Below are 22657 nucleotides of genomic sequence, written 5' to 3' on the forward strand. Positions count from 1 at the left end.
GTTTGGTTTTTTTTTTTTTTTTGATGAGTCCAATTTATGTTTTTTCTTTGGTTGCTGATGCTTTGGATGTCATATCTAAGATACCATTTCCTAATCCTGAGGTCACAAAGATTTACACTTATGGTTTTCTAACTGTAGCTCATATTTAATTTTAGTTAATTTTGTGTTAATTTTTGTATATAGTGTAAGAAAAGGGTCTAATTTCATGGTTTTGCATCCAGTTGTCCCACTATCATTTGTTAAAAAAAAAAAAAGATTGTTTCTCCCTTGGCACACATGTCCAAAATCAATTGACTATAAATGTAAGGATCTGTTTCTGGACTCTTCAATTCCATTGATCTATATATCTATATTTATTCCAGTACCGTAGTCTTGATTAATGTAGCTTTGTAGTAAGTTTCAAAATCAGGAGGTGTGAGCCCTGTACTTTGTTGTTCATTTTCAAGATTATTTTGGCTATTCTGCATTCCTCGCAATTCCATGTGGATATCAGGATCAGCTTGTCAGTTTCTGTGGGGAAAAAGTGCCTGATGGAATTTTGACAGAGATTGCATTGAATGCTATATAGAAACTAATTGATCACCTTAGGAGATGGCAGGGAGCCAGTTTTTCAAATCTGTCTTGGAAACTGGTAAATAAGGGTATTTTTCCTGTTTCACCTGTGTGAACCATACCAATGGATAACCACATCGTAGGTGAAGTGTCTCTTTATACATGTATTCCATTGCATTGGTGAAAAATAAATAGCGAATTAGTTTGTCACAATTTTTGCAAATCCCAGTGAATGAATTAGTTTAGGCATTGAATATCAAGAGCTGCTAACTTTACAAAAAGAGAGACAAGCATATGCTTTCTGGTAAAATAACACACCACCACCTGTAGTCTCACCAAAAGGACTGAACGTGAGACTAATCAATTCGTTGTGTCCAGCTGCCAATTTGCAGGAAATAAGGAAGCAAAAGGACTACATTGAAGAACCCCATGATTTTGCAGTCATTTTACTGGAACCTCTTTAGATCAAATGCCTTGAGTTTTTCCGTAATTATAGGAAATAAAAAAGGATCAAGAGGGAAGTTATAGATAAAAAGCTACTTAAAAGACATAATTTTAAAATTATTTCTTTCCTTTTCAGAATGAAGCTTTTTTAAATTTTAATTCCTTTCACGTCCCTCCAAATTACATACGTACATTCATAGACGTGGATATACACATACACATATATAATGATACATACATACACTGTTGCTTTAAAATGTTTAAACAGGGCGCCAGGGATTTGAACCTCGCTTACGACGTTTGGTGATCCATCTTCTGAGTATCGCCGGGATTTTGAATCGCGATGATCATCCCCTCCCTAGAGGAGCTGGACTCCCTCAAGTACAGTGACCTGCAGAACTTAGCCAAGAGTCTGGGTCTCCGGGCCAACCTGCGGGCAGACAAGTTGTTAAAAGCCTTGAAAGGCCACGTTAAACATGAGGCAAGAAAAGAAAATGAGAATCAGGATGAAAGTCAAACTTCTGCATCCTCTTGTGATGAGACTGAGATACAGATGAGCAACCAGGAACAAGCTGAGAGAGAGCCAACTGGCCATGTCACCAAAACAAGGAGAAGGCGCAGGACTGTCCGTGTGGACCCTGACTCGCAGAATCTTGAAAAGCAGGAAAACCAGGATCTCAGAGCTACTGCAAATGTTCCTTCTCCACCAGATGAGCACCAAGGAGCTGAGAATGCTATTTCCTCAGGTAAACGTAACAAAGATTCAAAGGTACCTTCAAAAAGAAAGAAATCTGTCTACACAGATGAGTCATCCAAACCTGGAAAAAATAAAAGAACTGCAATCACTATTCCTACTCCAAACTTTAAGAAGCTTCATGAAGCTCATTTTAAGGAAATGGAGTCCATCGATCAATATATTGAGAGAAAAAAGAAACATTTTGAAGAACACAATTCCGTGAATGATCTGAAGCATCCCAGCAATAAGGGAGGGGTCAGGACTCCAGTACCTCCAAGAGGAAGACTCTCTGTGGCTTCTACTCCCATCGGCCAACGACACTCGCAAGGCCGGTCTTGTGGCCCTGCAAGTCGGAGTACCTTGGGTCTGAAGGGGTCACTCAAGCGCTCTGCTATCTCTACAGCTAAAACAGGTGTCAGGTTTTCAGCTGCTACTAAAGATAATGAGCATAAGCGTTCACTAACCAAGACTCCAGCCAGAAAGTCTCAGAAAGTCCTGCACATGTGGCCGTGTCTGGGGGCACCCAAAAGTTATTACCTCCATTCAAGTTGAACCAACCTGAGGCAACGCAGACTTCCGTCTCCAATAAGAAACCAGTGTTGATCTAAAGCAAGTTTGTCTCGTCCCCTCAACTATGAACCGACACAAAGGAAAAGCTAAAACCATGGGGCAAGCTAAAGAAAATAATTATCTAAATCAACATATCAACCGAATTACTTCTACAAGAAAACTTACAACAAACCCTTCTCCAGACAAAGGAAGAGCAACGAAGAACGCGAGCAAGAATGAAAGGAGAAGAAAGCAAAGGTTTTTGGAATGCGAAGGGGCCTCATTTTGGCTGAAGATTAATAATTTTTTAACATCTTGTAAATATTCCTGGTATTCTGAACTTTTTTCCTTTTGTAAATTTTTTTTTTAATGTCTTCCCCACTTTAGTCACGAGATCTTTTTCTGCTAACTGTTCGTATTCTATGTAGTGTCCATGTATGTAGTATCCGTGGGTTCTTCATGGGCTACAATCTCTGAAAAGACATTATCACCTTAAAGCTCACATTCTTTGGGATAGTTTTTACTTAAGTCCCTATACAATTCAGTTTCTAATGAGACACATGCCTAAAATTCTGTCCTAGATTTTTAATGTTAAAGTTCCCCCTGCTGGTTCTAATATTAATTAGAACCGCAGTCTTCTGCTAGTCTAATAGCATTTATCTATAGTGGCAGCTAGTTATACAAGCTTCAAGGAGAATTTAAACAATAACAAGATAGGGTAAGCTGGGATAGAAAGGCCACCTTTTCGGTCCTCTATAGAATATAGTAACCTTTATGAAATACGGGGCATATGATTGGTTATGACCATCAATATTTTACCTAGTGAAATTGTTTAGGCTTGTGCACCTTTGGTTCCATAGCCTCATGGTAATTGCCATTGTCACTCCTATATTTGCATAAATAAAAACTCCACAACTCATTCAACATTGCTTACCTTGAAAGCACGTAGTCCCTAATCGGAAATGTGAGGATTAATGCTTAATGGCTTTTAAGACAGGGTCTCACTATGATTGCCCAGCTGGTCTCAAACTCACGCAAATGTACTTTCTTATTCATTTTATGGAAAAAGCGAGGCTTTGCTTAGTATCGTGTCCATGTTTCCTTCACCTCAGTGGAGCTTCTGAGTTTGATACTGCTCAAGACTGTCATTAATAAAATTTTTTCTTATTGAAAATAAAAAAAATTTAAAAAAATGTTTAAACAATGCATTTATATAAAATTTTAAGTATATTTATGTACATATATAGTTTTATGTAGAAAATACATATCATGTGTATGTAAGTATCTATAGCTTTGAAACATCCTTTCCTCATTCAGTTATCTATGTTTTTACTTTGTCCTTTTAGAAGATGTAGATTTTTGATCAATTTAACTTCTGTGTAGAATTTCCTACGATGGGTGTGTCTCCTTTCTTTAGACATTTTGTTAGTTGATTGAAAGGCAGTTTATTGTCAGTATTTTAAAATCCCAAACTGTAGTGAATATCCTTATCCGTGTATCTCTTCTCAAGCATATCCTAAGTTGTTGAGTACCTGTAGAGTTTCAAAAGACGGCACCAAATTTCCTTCCTTATATCTACTCCTGAGAGTACTTAACTTGTGCTTCCACTCAACTGAGTATGTAAACTGTGTTAGGTTTTCTGTGTTTATGTTAACTTCAGCCTTGCTTGCAGGATAAAGTTAGAGAACCTTTTTTTATTGGTTGTGAAAACACTATTCTTGTATCATGTTGAATATGGTAATGTTGATATAAACCAGATTGCTGTTTTCCATGTGATTGTACCATTTTACAGAAGGATGTTGTTTAAAAAGTGATACTGGAGGTTGTATAGTAACTTTCAGCATTCAAGCCCATAGTTAGGATTTTTTTTTTTGGTATGCATTTACAAATGTACGTTTTTCCTCCCATCTATACAACAGATAACTGGCATTCCTCCTTAATACTGCTTCATACTGTCTCTCAGCTAATGCTGGGTTTTGTTTGTTTGTTTGTTTCTTCTCACTAAAGAAGTTGAGCGTTTTTCCCTCTAAGTTTACTGACCCATTTTTTTTCTACTTTTATGTCCAGGGGCTACATATGCAGGTTTGTTACATGGGTAAATTGTGTGTCGCTGAGGCTTGGCATAGGAACGATCCTGCCACCAAGGTAGTGAGCATAGTACCCGATAGGTAGCCATCCACCCCACACCCCCTTCCACCTCCCCACTCAAGCAGTCCCCCGTGTTTATTGTTCCCATCTGTGTGCCCATGTGTATTCAGTATTTAGCTCCCACTTACAAGTGGGAACATAATAGTATTTTGTTTTCTGTTCCTGTGTTAGTTCACTTAGGATAATGACCTCCAGTTGTATCCATGTTGCCACAGAGGACATGATTTAATTCTTTTTTATGACTGCATAGTATTCTGTGGTGTATATGTACCACATTTTCTTTATCCATTCCACCATTGGTGGACATCTTGGTTGTTTTCATTTCTTTACTATTGTGAATAGCACTGCAGTGAACACGCATGTGTCTTTTTGATAGAATGATTTATTTATTTATTCATTTATTGATTGGTTGATTGGTTTTGTTCCCAGTAGTGGGATTACTGGGTACTGACCCACTTGTATGCCTTTTTAAAAAAATATCACTTTATGTTTGCTGTTTTTATTTAAATCATTGATAAGAGCAACTTAATAAACCTTGGTTTCTTGTTGAAATTCTTTTTTTATTGTGCCTTGTTTTGTGTCTTTTCTTTATGAGTAGGTTTATTTGAGGGTGATGGGAAAGAGAATATTTTATTTCAGTGTGGCTTTATTTATGCCGTCGGCCTTCTCAGCTTGGTGTGAGGAAGCTTTTTTTTAATTATAGTAATTTTTTAGAAACAGGTTGCATAGAGGTGTGTGTGTGAGAGAGAGAGAGAGATTATAGTTAAAATAAAAAACGCTATTGTCTGCTGAACTAATTTTCAGGTAGAAATTAAAATGGCTGACTTTAAAAAATTTTGTATGCAAGTTAACGGAGTAAGAAAACCAGACTAAGAGGCATAACTTGGCCTTTTCATGTTGACTTTATTTAAATAATTGTATCTTAGAAATACATGATTCAGCTAACATTGGGTAAGAAGTGAGCAGTCCAGTATTCAGGCTTCTCTATCACCTAGCTTTGAGTTATTTTTAATGTTTAAATTAAATAATTTTATTAAATTATTGGCATTATTTCTAAAATAAAATCCTATTTCTCAGATCTGATGTATTAAACCATAAATATACTTTTTATATTGCTAAATATTGAGTATTTGGCTAGTTATGAAAACCATGATTTGAATTAAACTCACTTTGCTTATCAGGGCTTTTTCATATTTTCTTTACAGAAATACAGGTATCAGGATGAAGATACACCCCCTCAGGAGCACATTTCCCCACAAATCACGAATGAAGTGGTAGGTCCCGAACTGGTTCATGTCTCAGAGAAGAACTTATCAGAGATTGAGAATGTCCATGGATTTGTTTCTCATTCTCATATTTCACCGATAAAGGTAGGATAGTATCTGTTGTTATGAATTACTGTTAGTTTTGTTAGACGTACAGCTCATGCTCGGAGAGAAGTTTTCCTTCATGTAGGTTCTCCCCACCCCCCACCCCCATTGTAGTTTCATAGTTATGGAGAATTTCAAGGTGCTCGTTAGTACTCAGGAAAATGGAAAACATTTTTAAATATATATTTTATAAATGAATGTTATTCAGTGATGCTATCTTTAAGTCTAAAAATTCCTATGAAGGAAATAACTATTAAATTTCAAATACAGCACACTGAAATATTTTCAAACACTTGCTTTTAAATATTAGTTGGTATAGAAAAAGTGTGTTTCCAGTGCTTTGGAAGGCTGAGATGGGTGGATCACTTGAGGTCGAGAGTTTGAGACAAGCCTGGCCAATATAATGAAATCCCGTCTCTACTAAAAATACAAAAAAATTAACCAGGCGTGATGACGCACGCCTGTAGTCCCAGCTACTCGAGAGGCTGAGGCAGGAGAGTCGCTTGAGCCTGGGAGGCGGAGGTTGCAGTGAGCCTAGATTATGCCACTGCACTCCAGCCTAGGCAACAGAGCAAGACTCCATTTCAAAAAAGAAAGAGCGTTAACATAATCTTTAAATTCCAAATACGTGACCTTTCCTGATCCTGTCATCTCTCCCCTCAGAAGTAACTACAATCCTGAGTTTATTTACCCTTCTTATTAAAGTTCTACCATATATTTAGATTGCTAATCAATTGTTTTGCATATTTTGGACTTTATGTAAATGGACTCATACTGTATCTTACCTTTAACTTGCACTTTTTACTCAGTATCACATTCCTCAGGTTGATTAACTTCACTGCTTCAGAGTTTTCTATTTCATGAATATACTACAATTTATTTTACTTTTGCTGGATATGGATTTATTTTCAAGTTATTACTAGTATAAAAGGTGCTCCTAAAAACACAGGTTATATATACATCTTTGTGAATAATGCCAGAGTGTTTCTCAGTAGCTGTGTCATTTCCATTTTCAGCAGCAACATCTAACGTTTTTAGTTGATCCATGTTCTCATCAATTAGTGTTCTTATTTTTGGCATTGTTTTGGTTTTGAAATGGTATCTGATTGTGATTTTAATGGGAATTTTATTAGGGAGGTATGATATATTTATTGATCCTTTAGGTTTCCTTATCTGTTATGGGCCCATTTAAGATTTTTGCTCGTTTTTGTATTGGGTAGTTCTTTTTATTGATTTGTATTTCCTTATGTATTCTGAATACTAATTCTTTATTGGTTGTGTGTATTTAGCTTAAGGATCATTTCTTACGAATAAAATGTACCTGGATTTTATAATTCTCTTTGAGGAGTGATAACATACTACTGGTTAAAATTTTTAGTGATTATAGTACAATTCAAATTTTCTATCAGTTAATTTTGCTAGGCTATTTTTTTTTGAGTAATTTTTTAGCATTTCAGATGTATTTTCAAATTATTATTTATGATATCCTGCTAATACCTTTTAATATCTATAGCATATGTAGGGATGGCCCCTTTTTTGTTCATAATATCGTTTATTTCAGGCTCTTTGTTTTCCTTCACCATTCTTGCCAAAAGTGTCAATTTCAAAGATGGTCTTTTCAAAGAACCATCTTAAAAAAAAATTATCTTGAGTCCTTGCCCTGTGTGCCCACCCTTATCCCTCTTCTTTTACACACATACACATACATATAGACGTGTTTATGTATGTACATGCACATGTGTATATGTAAATATAAATTACACGTAGGATAGCTGAATATCAATTAAAGATTGTGTTCAGTATAAGTAATCTGATCTTCCCTTGAGGAACTAAAAGAGAGTTAGGGAGAGTAAACAGCCAAAAAATCAGCTGGCTGTTTACCAGTTAGTGGCAGAAACAGTTCTTTGATCTTTTCTTCCTTTCTCTTTTTATCATTATTGTTTTTTCTTTTTTGGTTTCTTTGAGTTTATTCTGTTTTCTTGTTTTTCTAGTTTCTCAAGTCAGTTGCTTATTGCACTGATTACCAGCCTTCTTTTCTAGTAGTATTCATTTATAAATATTTCTTGAAACAGGATTTTTAAATGTATCCCACAAGTTTGAATACGTAATGTTTTCTTATTATATTTTTTTTAACGTCCAGTGTGATTTGTTTTTTGTTAGCCTCATGAGTTACTTAGAAGTGTGTTTAATTCTTAAACATTAGGGACTATTCCTTTCATATTGTCTTTTTTGTTTTTGTTTTTCTGAGACAGGAGCTTGTTCTGTTGCCCAGGCTGGAGTGCATTGGCTATCATAGCTTACTGCAGCCCCAAACTCCTGGGCTCAGGTGATCCTCCCAGCTCAACCTCCCAAGTAGCTGGGTCTACGGGCACACGCCACCATGCTTGACTATTTTTTTGTTTTGGTAGAGACAGGGTCTTGCTTTGTTGCCCAGGCTGGTTTTGAACTCCTGGCCTCAAGTGATCCTCTTCCCTTGACCTCCCAAAGTCCTGAGATTACAGGTGTGAGCCTCCTCACCTGGCTCATATCTTCTTTTGGATTGTATTTTCTCATCTCATTTTCCCTTACTATTAGCTTGGAAGTTAAAAACTGTTTCTCTTCTGTTAGTGGTTATTGTAGAAACTTTATTATATGTTTAACTTTAAAAAGTCTGAATAAATAAATAAATAAATAAATGCCTTTCACTCCTATTCCAGACAGCATAAGAACCTTAGCACACTAAAGCCCGAGCTCCCCTCTTGTTGTGTGCGCTGTTCCTGTCAGCCCAGGCCTGGTTTTATCTTGATTGAATTAATCTAATTTGTTTATTGTTTTTGTCCAAAAACACTCCCGGGATATGTATACTTTTTAAATTTCTGATGTTTTGAATTTCTGGTCATCCTCATTGTTACAAACCAACCAAAGCCGATTTGCACATGGCCAACTCTGGTCTTTTGGTAGGTCTTTTACTAGTTATTTTGGTATGTTTGCAGATTATGACACAAGCAGACATTTAAACAAACAGTGAGCCAGCATGCATATTTTGTGTAGCCTGTTCTTTAAATCTGATGAAACCCCAGCTTTCCGTTGTTGCCTTAAAAATGCTCATTCTAAGCAGATAAAACAATATTCCAGACACAAGATTTTATTTACCCAGAGTCTCCAGACGTCTTACAGATTAAACCTAAGGTGTTATCCCTAAGGGTTTAGGCCTCTCCAGAGTCTTCCCTTTCCTAAGCAAGGGTGAATTCTGTCTCTAAATTAATCCAACCAGTTCTCATAACTGGGATACTATGCATTTCACCAGCAAAATCCCATTTTGCTCTTTAATAAGTCACTACTTTCATCAGTGAAAACCTACTTCATTATGATAATTGGAAAGACTTTTGGTGTAAATCAAAGATTAATATAACAAAACCCCCCTTTTTTTGTTGTTGTTTTGTTTGGTTTTGTTTGTTTGTTTTGAGACAGAGTCTTGCTCTGTTGCCCAGGCTGGAGTACAGTGGCACGATCTCGGCTCACTGCAAGCTCTGCCTTCCGGGTTCACGCCATTCTTCTGCCTCAGCCTCCCGAGTAGCTGGGACCACAGGCGCCCGCCACCACACCCGGCTAATTTTTTGTTATTTTTAGTAGAGACGGGGTTTCACTGTGTTAGCCAGGATGGTCTCGATCTCCTGACCTCGTGATCTGTCAGCCTCAGCCTCCCAAAGTGCTGGGATTACAGGCGTAAGCCACCGCGCCCAGCCGACAAAACGCTTTTAGCAGCCATCTCCATATGTGATTCTTCTAATTAAATGCTGGGTGATCAATCTTCGTACGTGAATTGGAATACAGATTGGCCTTTGGGAGGTTTACAAGTTCTCCAGGTGTTTCTAATGTACGGGCGCAGTTGCGAAGCATTGTCCCGCCACTATTACTGCTACTGTAGTTGACCCTTGAACAACATGAGTTGGAGCTGCACTGCTCCACTTATATGTGGATCAAACAAATGCAGATTTCAAACAAATGCAGTCAAACATAAGAATATTTGTGGGATGCAAAACCTGAGTATACAGAGGACTGACTTCGTATAAGTGCATAGCTGACTTCAGGACTTCAGTATGCGAGGATTTGGGTATACTCGGGCAGTCCTGGAACTAGTCCCCCGTGAATGCAAAGCTTGAGGTATTTTCCTGCACTACTGTGCTATCTGTGTTGAGCTATTAATATTTACAAGTAAATTTCTGACATCATTTGTCGAATCCTCCTTCTAGAGTGAGAGACTTAAATTTATAATATTGAGAAAGAACACATTGATACTTTAAGATTTTCACTGCGTTCTTAATCTGATTCATTCGTTCCTTAATCTCCTGACCATAAGTGATGTAAAGTCAATTTTTTGGTATCTGCTTTAAATTGCTCTTTTCTTTACATGTACTTGCTTTTGTTTATTATTACAATGATAAAGGATTATGTCCCTTACAGCTTCTTAAAGAAATATTTTATAGAGGCTTACGTAAAGGAGTATGTTATTAAAATTAAAATGTCCTTTATCATCAGTTGTAAGACTTATCTTTTCCACATTTACCATTTCTGAAATTGGTAGAAATCTTCCAGTTGCTGGCATTTTCTCATTGCCTTACCTGAGTGGCAGTCTTCGTGTAGTCAGATGGAAACCTTTGTTGACATGACACATTTTGTTAAGATCAAGAAAGTACCAGCAGGCTCTCATGAGTCTCAGGGTACCACGGTCATAATTCAGCTGGTTCCATGAGAAGCAGCTGAAAACCTGGCCATCTTTGTGGGCCATTCTCCTGCTCTGCCTTGTTCGTTTTGTTTTATGTTGTTGGGTATTAACAGAATCAGTCTCTGAAACAATTATAAATAATCCTCTGGGGCTCTGAAGTGAAACCACTAGTCCCCTTTCCCTCACTTTGGTTTGCTGGCTGTCTGATTATATTTGCAAACTGAATAGATAAGGATTTTCAATCCCAGTAGAAAAAAATTGTGTCTATTCTCTATCATTTCTTTCTAAATCACGCTTTAATATGTTTATGTTTTTTCCTATTGTAAACTTGTTAAACACCATTTTCTTGTATATTTCCTGTGTAATATCATGATGTATCAAGTACTTGATACATACTGTTACCTGATACATTTGCACCATAGTTTGATGACCATATCACCTTTCTGATATCTGTTACCTTCATTTTTATTAGATTTTGTAAGGAAAGCTACAATGAGTAATCTTTGGACATGAAAAGTATTTAGTTTATTTCCTTTGGATGGATTACCAGAAGTCAAATTACTGGGTCAGAAGAATATGAACGTTTCTCAAGTTCTTGAAACTTTCTGACAGATTGTGTTCTGATAGAATTGTAATGTAAGAGTGACTAAGGCTGTTTGGGAGTTTCTGCCTGCTCCCTCTTTCATTCGTAGGTTACGGTGGCAGGTGCCACGTGAAATGATTATTTGAGGTGTGTGATAGACTTGGAGTAGGCGGGCGTAGCAGAGTAGGCAGGCTCCTTTAACTTTTGTTAGAAAGCCAGAACTGAAGGAGAACAGCCCTGATTGTGACATAAGAAGGCAGGCTTTAATGTTGTTTCATCTTAACTTTTAAAACCGGAATAAGTGTTGTGAGAAGCTCAACAGTTCATTTAAAATACAGCGTCAAGGATTAGACTAGTAGTCTGTTTTTTAAAATAAAAGCTAATATAGAGAGCTTTTCCTCTTACATAGTATTGTGGTTTAGAGTGAAGTGAACAGCTGTTATGCTGCGTGTAGAAGGCAGGATATAAATTATTATTTTTATAATTTGAAAAAGTACCTTAGAATAACAGTGGTTTGCTGAATAGATTGTAAATTAGGCACAGCTTTAGTCTTCACAATTCTAATAAAAGCTAATGTTAAAAATACAATTTAATAGATGCTTTAAAAATCAACTGCTAGGATATTAGTTGTGTCAAGCAAGTACATGCATTTAGCAAACAGTTAGTAAACATCTATGCTAGTAACTTTGTTAGACATCAGTGATTAGCATTTTTTAATGGAAAGATATGATGTAACATGAAAGAGGGAGAAATTAAATTCTTGGAGTTTTCTGAAAAAAGCAAGTTGACATTTGAACAAAGTGTTGAAGGATATGTAAGATGCCAAGTCAGAGGAGGCAGTTACTGGGGTAAATAAATACAGTGGAAGGGTGATAATCACAAGAAACTGTAGAAATGCAGGAAGGTTTATGATATTATTGCTGATACTTAGGTTGCATGTTAGGAAATGAGGGCAAGATCTGAAAGATCTGTATGATGAATGTTATTATGAAGGGTTTGCCACCATGAAATATGCCGTGAATTAATCTATTAGATTATTGTGGTGGTGGCGTGGTGATGGTGTCTCTCATTACTGGAATCATGAATAAAGTAAGATAGTGATTGGGTTACTTTATTCAGGACTTGGCATAAAGATAATTATGATTTTATAATTTAAGACTCTGAAAGGGATACTTTCTTGCCAGTGTTGGAAAGAATAACAAGAAAGAAATTGGGGATGTAATAGTTTTTTAAAAATCTTAATGTAGAAGAGAAGGACACAGTGGGTAGATTTTGGGGTTATATAAGAAAGTGTCAAGATTCTAAAACTAAAAATGAACTGAGAATTAGGAAAAATTGTTAGAACACTAAATCGAACAAATAATCACCTCGCCTTTTCCCGAAAAGTTTGAAATGTACATGAAGCAACAAGGAGGACAGTAGGAGCATTATTGAGTGTATGAGAGGTTGCAGTGATCATTGAAGAAACAAAGAATATATATTTGGTTTTTGTCTTCAATAGCAAGAAAAATTATGTTCAAACTATCATATATAAAGTAAACATTGCTAAGAGGGACTTGAAATCAAACCAAAAAAACAGGAAATGAGCAGATAAGTGTGCTAAAAAATATATTTCCTAGTGTTTTATTTCATCCAGTAGTATTGAGAATACTGTGAAATGAAATCCCTAGCAAAAAAAAAAAAATGTAAGAAATGGGAGTGGCAGAAAAATGGACACAAGCAAATGCAGGCCTTTTGAACCAAATGCTAGAGGAATAGAAGTTTTCCTATTTCTAGTATATAATGAGCAGTTTTGAAATCAACTTTATTTTACATCTCTGGAACATGTTAAAATTACTGAATTTTATCTATTTTAGATGGACCTGGTATACTAAGGTGAGCATATAGTTTGCATACATTGACCACTAGATGGTGCTCATACAGAAGGGATTTTGTGTTTGCGACATTCAGGGTTTTTCTAGATAAATAACAAATCTATATGTTATTGTCAGTCTTCTCAGTCTTGTATTACCTCAGTACAGTTCTGTGTTTTGAAATTTAATAGCCCACATTAGAAAAGAGTAATAAAAATGCCTGTTATATTGCATTTACATTACATTAGCTTGGTAGTTACTTTGTATTTTTTTTTTTTTTTTTTTTTTTTTTTTTTTTGTCCTTTAGAGTTTCAGTATTGCTTGTCCCCTTGTCCTTTACCTTTTTACATTTTTCACTAAGATTATTTAGTCAACTGGGCATGGTGGTAACCCCAGCTACGTGGGTAGCTGAGGCAGGAGAATGGCTTGAGCCAAGGAGTTCAAGACCAGCCTGGGCAACATAGTGAGACTCCGTCTCAAAAACCAACATAAAAGATTATTTAGTACTTGCCTTTGTTTCTGTAACTAAAGACTGCTGGGTTTGTGACTTTAGAAACACACACAAATAACTGAGAGCCTATCCAGTATAAATTTTTAACTGTTTTTACTTTCATTTAATATTACAAAGTAAATATTCCTCATAGTCATAAATGTTTCATAATCATGTTTTGAATTACATAGTAATCCACTGGACTAATCATATTTAGTTTACTAAATTAAGCTTTCTCCTATTGTTTAGGCTAGAATTCTATAGATTATATTATCACTCTGAAAAAGAAAAAACATTACAGAAAAAAGAATATTAATTCTTTGTATGTCATATTAAAATGTTAATAGTGATTGCTTTTGGTAGTTTAGATTGCATACCATCTTTTAATCCATTGTTGTAAATAGGTTTTCCTGGTTTTTCTTTAATGAACTTAAATTTGGTTTTAATGGAGTTTTATCTTTCATCTCTGCTGTGTAATGAGAGAGGATATTCTAAAGCAAAGAACAGTTGGTTGCCTTCCACCTCCCAGTCTAATCTTATGGGAAACCCCTCTTGTGATTTAGGTGTAGATTTTATGTGTGCATATACTGACTGCTGTCCAATGGATGAGGTGTTCTAGATTTTTGTAGGTCATGTAACAGGACATTTTCATAAAGAAGCCTTTCTCAAAACTTGAAGTTGTTTTCTTGATGTGAATGGATTTGGATAGGAAATTCACATTGAGAAGTATTTCTTCCCTGTACATTGGGGAAATATGGGGGGCAGTGATCTGTCAACTTTAGATTGTACCCCTAAGTTCTTTGGCTCTGTAGGCTAAATACATGTACACTAAGAGCCTACTATTGTATGTCTGTTAGTACTGTTTACAGTTTGAGGTAGGAGATTCGCATTCAAGAGTTGGATTCCTGATCTTCATCCGTACTAATTGAGAATAGCAGAGCTCATGTCAGTTCTCGGGTTTTCTCCTCCCCTTTTCTTAAGGTTTTCATCAGACATGGATCAAGGCACATATTTTAGGGCCAGACCAATTACCGTAGCATTTGTATAAACCACACTAATCAGGTATTTAGTAGGTACCTGGTCCATAATAAAACTTGAATTTTTTTCCAGGAGGTTTCATTTTTTCCTTCACAAGAGTATTATTAGTTACCTGTCCGCCCTTAGTGTTTTCTTATATTCTCCTACTCCGAATTAGATAGGATCACTCTGTCTGGGGCCACAAGTTGTCAGCTACTGCCTGCACATTCCTTGGGAAGAAGCAGCATACTTTCTAGTATAATCTGTCACAAAATATCTTACCCTCAAGAGTCCCACATGGCTCTCCACCCTTACTGAGCACATGTTCACATCTTAGCAGAGGTATCATAGAGACAGCATTAGCATATTTTCTTGCTGAGTCAAGATTTGCAGTGGACCTCAAGGTTGTAGTTTGACAAAAGGCTGCATCTAGTTGGTGCTGGTAAGCACATAGACAAGCAAGATTTTGTCAGTCTACATTCAGTCCACATCTGAAAAAATTCCGTGGCTGAGGTTGGGACTTACGACATGCTCTTATTAACTTAAAAATTGAATTATTCAACCAATAGTAAATTATTAAGTAGCGTTTTGTTCACATATTGTTTTAAATGACCATTGTTGTAATATTTACTAATATAGCACAGTGTTAAGAGGGCTTACTTGGGAGTTTGTGATGCTCAAACTTGAAGGTACTTAGGAGTCACTTGGGAAGCATTTTAAACATAAAAATTCCCAGGTTCCCCCTGCCCCTAACGTTTTGATGGGGAGAGGATACACCAATCTGCATATGTAACTAGCGCCCCAGGCAATTCTCAGGCGAACTGTTATGTTAACGTAGATTTTAGATGTTAGAATATGTTCCTTTAGCAATCAAGTAATAGTATTTGGTGAACCAGAGTAGTATTTATGTAGAGTTGGATAAAACACGTTTCACTGATTATAAAACAAAAAATTTACCAGCGTTCTTTTTCATTTTTAGAAATTTATGACCTTGTAATCTGAATGTTTATAAAATACTAGAGAGATGATTCTGATAATTTCTTGAAAGTTCTTTTTTATCATAAAAGTTCCAGAAGCAAAATATTTGTTTTAGTAATTAATCTACCTTGAGACTCAGTTATTAATCATTAAAAGCCAATACATTATATAAAATGATAAAGGAAAATCCATTTGTAATGAAGCGCTATCATTAGATATTCAGAGTTTAACGTAGGCAGCACCTTTGAACAACTTAGAGCCAGTGCCAGATGATGTGTAAGATCCTGCCTGGTGTAGACATTTGGATATGAATGACAAAGATTCTTTTAGTGAAATCATTTAAACAGTCAGAACTATCTGCAGAGAGAATCCTCTTGTATGTTTTAATTCAGTTCATATTTATAATTTATATAAGCATTGAAGGTGCCATTGGGTTTTACTACAGACTGTGGTTGAAACTTGGTAATCCAGGGTTTTTCCACCCAGTGCTTTAAATCAGGCACCCCACAGGGTCTTGGTAGTCCAGTGTTTATAGCATCCTTCTTTACCTGCTAATCGACCTCACTTCCTGGATTTCAGTCCATCTAGTTATCAGCTAACAAAAGAACAGCTTTTGGTTCCTGCAGACGCTGGTGAAAAAATAATCATGAGAAAGAAATCCACCTTATGTCGTCTTTTTTGTCTGCAAAAATAAACTCAGCCATCATACAGCTAACAGGTACAGAGGGAAGATACGAGCTCTTTCATAGGAAGAAATCGCTGAGAAAATGAGCATCATTTCTCAAGGTTTTTATTTTCACTGATCTACAAGTGATGCTGCTGTAATTCTAGCTGCAGTTTTTACCGATCATTCACCACTCAGCAGCTGGTAGAGAAGTAAGCCTGCTTGGCAACCACCTGCAGGGCTGCAGAGATGAATTACATTTTCGGAAACAACACACTTCTATACTCTCGCGGCAGTCGAGGAGGCAATACTAGCTCTAGCCATGGCTCAGCAGGCCCAAAGCAGAAACACTGGGCAAAAAAGGGCTCGTCAGATGAACTGCAGGCTGAGCCAGAACCTTCACGCTGGCAGCAGATAGTTGCATTTTTCACTCGAAGACACAGCTTTATTGACTGCATCTCGGTAGCCACCAGCTCCACCCAGGTAACATACCACTTGTTGAAATTATTTTCAATCTATTTCTGTTTACATTTGCTTTGTAAAAATGTCTTAATATAGAGTTTTTATTTAAAAAATAGTCTTATGGCTTGAAACCTTGGATGTGTAGAAATGTATGTTTTCTGGCCATCCGTGCAGGTCTTTAGCACAAAAGGGGAACAAGAAATATTTTCCTTATGTTCTTATGTAATACCAAACAAAATAGCCTCAGATTCAATTGAATGACTTTTCTAAAAATATAAACCCATTGATACATAAATTAAAATGTGAGTTAATAATGCTCATCTCCTTTTTAGACTGTGCTAAATGCTGTAGAGTATGATGTCTGACCAAAGAAAATGCTGGTTTGTTTAGTTTTTGTATGTTATTAGATAACCTTAGGGAGACTATTATAGTAAAGAAACAGAAGATACTTTGAAATATTTTCATTTTTCAGTGTTTTGAAAATAGATTCAATTTAATAATTGGCTAGTATTATATATACTTACATCTTAGCTATATTATGGCTTATTCAAGGAATTTAATGAATCCTTTTTTGTAAATATTATTTATCTAGCTTAATTTGAAATTAGTGAACTTGTACAATTACACAGTCATGGAATATTTTTTCACATATTAAAATCACAATTTAAAGAGATGAGCAAATACTAAAAGTCTCAAAATTTTTAAAAAATCACGTAACACCACTTTTTGAGGAAATGAGCTATTGTCTATAGGAGGAAAAATAAAGAAAAATTAATAATTGTTTGATACCTATTGTTTGGTACGGGGTGGTTTGGGGAAATATTCATATTTCTAAATATTTTCAAGCAGTCAGTTCAACTTTAGTAAAAATAAAAGGATGAGAAATTGTCTAATTTAAAAACAAGTTGAGAATGCATTTGTCCTCTGACATCAGTGATATTTAAATTAAGAAAATACATACATACACATTTCTTAGGACCTTTTAAAATAAATTCCCTTAAAGCTATCTTTTAAAGAAAATAATAGAAGCAGCACAATAAACTATAACTGTCAACAGTTCTATATTTCTTTATATATTTTTTATAAATTTCTTTACTGTTTTTGGTTACTAGAATAATTGTCTTTTAAAAGTGTGGATTTAAAATAACATCAACTTTCTTAAGTAAGAAATTCTGCTTATTTTTCTTAAATATTTGGGAGAAATGGAATTACCTAGGAAGGGGGAGTCATTACGTAGGCATTGAGGTTAAGTTACAATCAAAACTTATTGAATGGGCAACCACTGATTTAACTCTTAAATTGAATACTGCCCCACGAATTTTACTAACCTTATTTTGACTACAATTATATATATCACAAAAGGATGCAAAGACTGAAGGTTGACAATGTTACTCATTGTAGATAATACTACATGGTATTTTCCATTGTCAACAAGAAAGATATCTTTAAAACTTTTTATATATATATGGTTTATGTAAATATACACCCTTCTATATATGTATACACAGATAACACTAGCATTGATATATTTGTCACTCAGTTTATTAAAAGCATGCAAATGAAAAGACAGGAAAAGTAGTTCATGTATAAGCTGTTGAAACCACAGAATTACATTATAGTTGCTTGGGAGTTGGAGCAAAACATTGCTATCATTGCGCTAAAATAGTCATGACCTCTATTTGCTGATCAATTCTACAAAGCCATTTTAAATGTTATCCCCTTACCCACTTTGGTTCAGAGTACTCCTGCATGCTAATATGTGAGTTATTAATAGTTTTTATTTCTTTCAGACCTCTTTCCTGATTCTCATTTTGTCTTTTTCATTACCTTTCTATTTTATTTCTGGAAATACAGGTATTAGGGTAGAGGTTTTAGCTTCTGTTTTTCTTGCACTGGAGTACCCACATTTTGTTTTTCATTTTATACAATTTTATAACTGATACATTGGATAGTTTATATATCTATTTTTTTTTTATAACTTGAGTTCATTTTACAAGTTATAATAGGACTGAAAAATAACTTTAGGTATAATTGGATCTTAGTTGACGCTAGAATATTTTTTTAAATTTCACTTACTGACTCCTGGCTGGCAGCTTTCTTTTGCAGCACCAAGGGATTTATTGTTAGAAACAATGTAGATTGAAATTTCATACTTTGAGCATATAATATATACCTTTGAATATAATAGGGTGATTTGTACTGTGATTGGTAAATAACAGAGGTCTCTTATTTCACTGGTGTCAAAAATACTCTTTTTAGGATTTGATAGAAAGATCACCTTTGAATCTAATTCCTTATGACCAAGCCACATGATACTTTTTGCAGATTGGAGAGTTGTAAGTCAAGTTCTATTAGTATGAAAATTATCTGGTTTAGTATCCCCCCCAAATATAGTATAAAAATTATCTGGTTTAATATCCCCGTAAATATACCACAGTACATAAAAAGAACCTGTACTTTATAGATTCATTTAAATTGCTTGTCTGCTGAAGGCAGTCATGTTCATGACTAAGATTGTGTGCCATGTTCTACTAGGATACCTGGAACTCAGTAGGAAGTCATTAATGTTTTTGAATGATGAGGAAGCTGGGCGGTTATAAACTTTTGCAAGACCCCTAGCTCCTCAGTTAGGGTCTGACATGGAGTTGGTGTTAAGAAATGCTTATAGAATTAATGAATGTTTATTCCATTCACCTCAGATGTTATCTCCTGGCCTTCCAAAACATGACAGCCTAATCTGATACCTCTTGAGTACCTATATTGGTTGGGTCTTCTCTCTTCCCTCACAAGTGTCTTTGGTTTTTCCCAGCAGCCCATCGCCTTTTCCACAGCCTTTGCTTCCCCTCCATTCTTCATATTATCCTCCAGTCACACTTCCCGGATGCCCCTGCTTTCCTCACCCCTTTCAGTCCCCACTCAATAGTGATAACCAAATAGCTTACAGACTGCCTCTAAGTTTTATCATTTGATTTTATCTCATTTTACCTTGTGAGTTTTTTGAGGGGCTTTTTTGTTTTTAATGTTAAATTAAAATGAGTTTCTTAGGAATTACATTGGTGAAACTTTTCTGTTTGAGGCTTCATAGTGCTTTTGTCCTTAATTTCAAACCATTTAATACAGGTAAAGTTCTCTGTGCGTTGCCAAGCCCTCCTTGTTCCTCACCCTCAGCATCCCTCCTATTCTTGTGTTTAGGATCACTTAATAATCTGCCCCGTCCTGCTTAGCATATGCAGCCCTGTTCCAATCTGGGACCAGTTTTTATATTCAGCAGGGTTTTAAAGAACTCCAGTGCAGTACTTCTAGACTTTACTTGATTAACACCTAGGTGAAAAGTTTCATTTACTTAGTGATATCAACATTTATTAATGACAGTAGTAATCTTATGAACTTTAGATAGCTGTGAAGTGTTCGGTCATTTTGAATGTGTGTATAGCAACTATTCATACATTTTGGACTACTTGAAAATCTCAACATATAAGATCATTATACATATTCAGAAAGCTCCCCCACCCCTCAAAAAAAGCAATTAACATGCCAAATTAAGCTAAGAGCAGCAGAGCTCTATTCTTAGAAACATGGAACAGGCATAACTTGTCAGAATTGAAATAGAATAGTAAAATTTTCTTAAAGAGTAAATATTAGCTGAGTTGAATAATCTGCTTAGAGGAAAACCCTGGCCTAAGTTAAAATACAGGAAAACATTGTTCAAGTAACTGTGTGGAAAATATTTAGGCTAATTTGTATACTTAAAAAATATTGTTTGTCCTAAACCGGTGCCTTCTGAGTTAAAGAGGATTTAATTTTTAGAGCTATGCATTGGATATATTGTCCAGGAGATAATAATAACAGTATCAGTGTCATTGAGTCACTTCTACCAAATCATTTAATGTATATATTAATAAAGTACTTAGAACAGCATCTGGCAAATAGTAAGTGCTACATTAGAGTTAGGTGCACCTGTTATTTTTATATCATTTAACTCTAATAGTATATGAACAAATTCAGATATAGGTTATTAGGAATTATAGCACCTCAGATAGTGCAGTATATTCAAACATTCAGTAAATATTGTTGACTGATGAAGTTAACTTGTAAGTACAAACCGTCCACTTTTTTTAAGAACCAGAGATCTCAACACCTTTAGTTACAGGGTTTAAGGGAGGTGCCCCAAAGAGCCTTTCAAATTCTTGATGAGACTACCAGGTTTTTGACGTTTCCTCCCCTCCTAGCACTCCCTTCTACAAATTGGTAAAAACCAGTCACATGTAGATGACTAAATTTAAGTGATTATCCACTTCTTACCAAGCTCCCCTAAACATCCCCGAAACATATCATTAGGACTATTTTTAGATCCTACATCCCTTTTAGCCTCAGTCACCACAAAAAGTACAAACCATCCAGATTGCAGCTCTGCCTTCTCTATACCAACTCGCAGACTGCACATGAAACTTCTAATACCTAATTCCTGCTCTTATTCTCAAATAAATCATCTTTGCTCTGTGTTCCAGCCTGTTAAAATAAATGAACTGTCTGTGTGCCTGAAGCTCACCCATTCACTTCTGTACTAGATCTTAGTCCCTTTGGTTGTTCAAGAACTTCCAAAATCCCCTTCTCTCTTCACTGCATCATCTATCTTGCCTCTGTACTGCCCCTAGACTTGCCTCTGTAAGTCCCATCAGGATATACCCCTGCTATAATATCTTTCATTAAAACAACCAGCCAAAAAACCCACTTTGTATGAGTGTAGATTATCAAATCCAATGGCCAGTTCTCAATGTTCGTTTTACTTGACCCTACAACAACTGTTAACACAATTGATTACTCCCTCTTCTAAATTCTTTTTTTCTCCTTTGACTTGTGGATAGTACTGCTCTTTTAATATTCTACCGGCCTCATTTTCCTTTATAGTATCCTCCTTTTTCCTGCTGCTAACTGTTCAGATGTCTCAGGGCTCTGTCTTTGAACTCTCTTTTTATACTCACATTTCAGGTGATCTTATCTAGTCCTATGCCCTTAAATACCATCAATATTTCTGTCTTTATTCCGGAGTTAATCCCTGTACATTAGACTTTTATGTCTGACTTTCTACTCGGTATTTCCACTTCGGTTAAGCATCTGAAAGGTAACATATTAAAAAAGGAATTTCTAGTTTTATTCGTCTCAATCTTCTTTATTCAGTATGCCATTCACTAATATGCTAAAGACAAAAACCCTTAACATTATCTTGTATTCCTTTTTTCTTTGCTCCATATCCAGTCTAATACCAAATCCTATTGGCTTTATATTTGAGATATATTTATGATCTGGCCACTTTTCAACACTTCTGCAACTACTGATTCAATAATTTGTTGCCTGAACTACAGAAGTAGACATCTAATTTCTCTCTTGTTAACTTGTTAATATTCTTTGCTTCCTCTAAGGTAGAACCCCTTCACTCCAGACATTGCTCTGTCTTCTCACCTGATTCTTCATTATCATAAATTTTTTATCTGTCTTTTTACTTGGCGGACTGTTAGCTCCCTGTGGGTGGGGTTTTTCTGTTTTGTTTATTGTTGTGTCCTCAGTTTCTGTGACAGTGGCTGGCACATTGTAGATAACCAGAAAATACTTGATGAATGAGTGAAAAGACAGGGACATATGAACTTGTGCTAAGGAGGGCCAAAGCAGATGGTTTATCTTTTCCCTTAGACTTTCTGTACAGCCTGCATCATACTTTATTTAGCATTGTAATAGTTCTCTAGCTGATGATTCTTACTTGCCCTCTGAGAAGAAATACACACAAGGAAATGAGGTAGGGAGAGAAGAGAAGAGAAACCACTCAATTTCCTCAAAACTGGGATAACTATATAACTCAGACCAAACTAGGATACCTTAATGAAAAGAGGGAACCATTAATAATTAAAGTGAGACAACAGCCATAAATACAGACTTCCCAAGTAAATAGAGGAATATGGGGTCACTCTGTTACAACCATTTATTTTCTGACTATTCCCACCAGGCAACAGATCTGAATTTCACACCAAGACATCTCCATCTTGGACCATCCTAGATTAATTGACCTAACCGTTTTATCAATACATTATTACATTCATTTTGTCTCATGTGT

The 22657-nt window shown here is 35.7% G+C and overlaps 1 protein-coding gene and 1 pseudogene across 15 annotated transcripts in view; both read left to right on the forward strand.

The window, feature by feature from the left end:
- Positions 1 to 22657, forward strand: part of DLG1 (discs large MAGUK scaffold protein 1) — a 270543-nt gene that overhangs the window by 103845 nt on the left and 144041 nt on the right. For 12 of the 14 annotated variants that reach the window (XR_001885869.1, XR_001885870.1, XM_017873496.1 and 9 more), the window contains one exon: positions 5635 to 5799. Coding sequence is in view for 12 of the 14 variants with exons in the window: in XM_017873496.1 (XP_017728985.1) it covers positions 5635 to 5799 (165 nt within the window). In the remaining 2 variants the exon portion in view is untranslated. Of the gene's footprint in view, positions 1 to 5634; positions 5800 to 16305; positions 16573 to 22657 lie in introns of those variants that run through there. The other 2 variants (XM_017873505.1, XM_017873506.1) reach the window with 1 other exon arrangement.
- Positions 1270 to 2581, forward strand: LOC108530523 (nucleolar and spindle-associated protein 1-like; annotated as a pseudogene). Its single transcript, XR_001885871.1, has 3 exons — positions 1270 to 1432; positions 1502 to 2264; positions 2327 to 2581. The product of XR_001885871.1 is annotated as a nucleolar and spindle-associated protein 1-like (transcript).

Source organism: Rhinopithecus bieti, unplaced genomic scaffold (assembly GCF_001698545.2).
Source record: "Rhinopithecus bieti isolate Rb0 unplaced genomic scaffold, ASM169854v2 scaffold_5626, whole genome shotgun sequence".
NCBI lineage: Eukaryota > Metazoa > Chordata > Mammalia > Primates > Cercopithecidae > Rhinopithecus > Rhinopithecus bieti.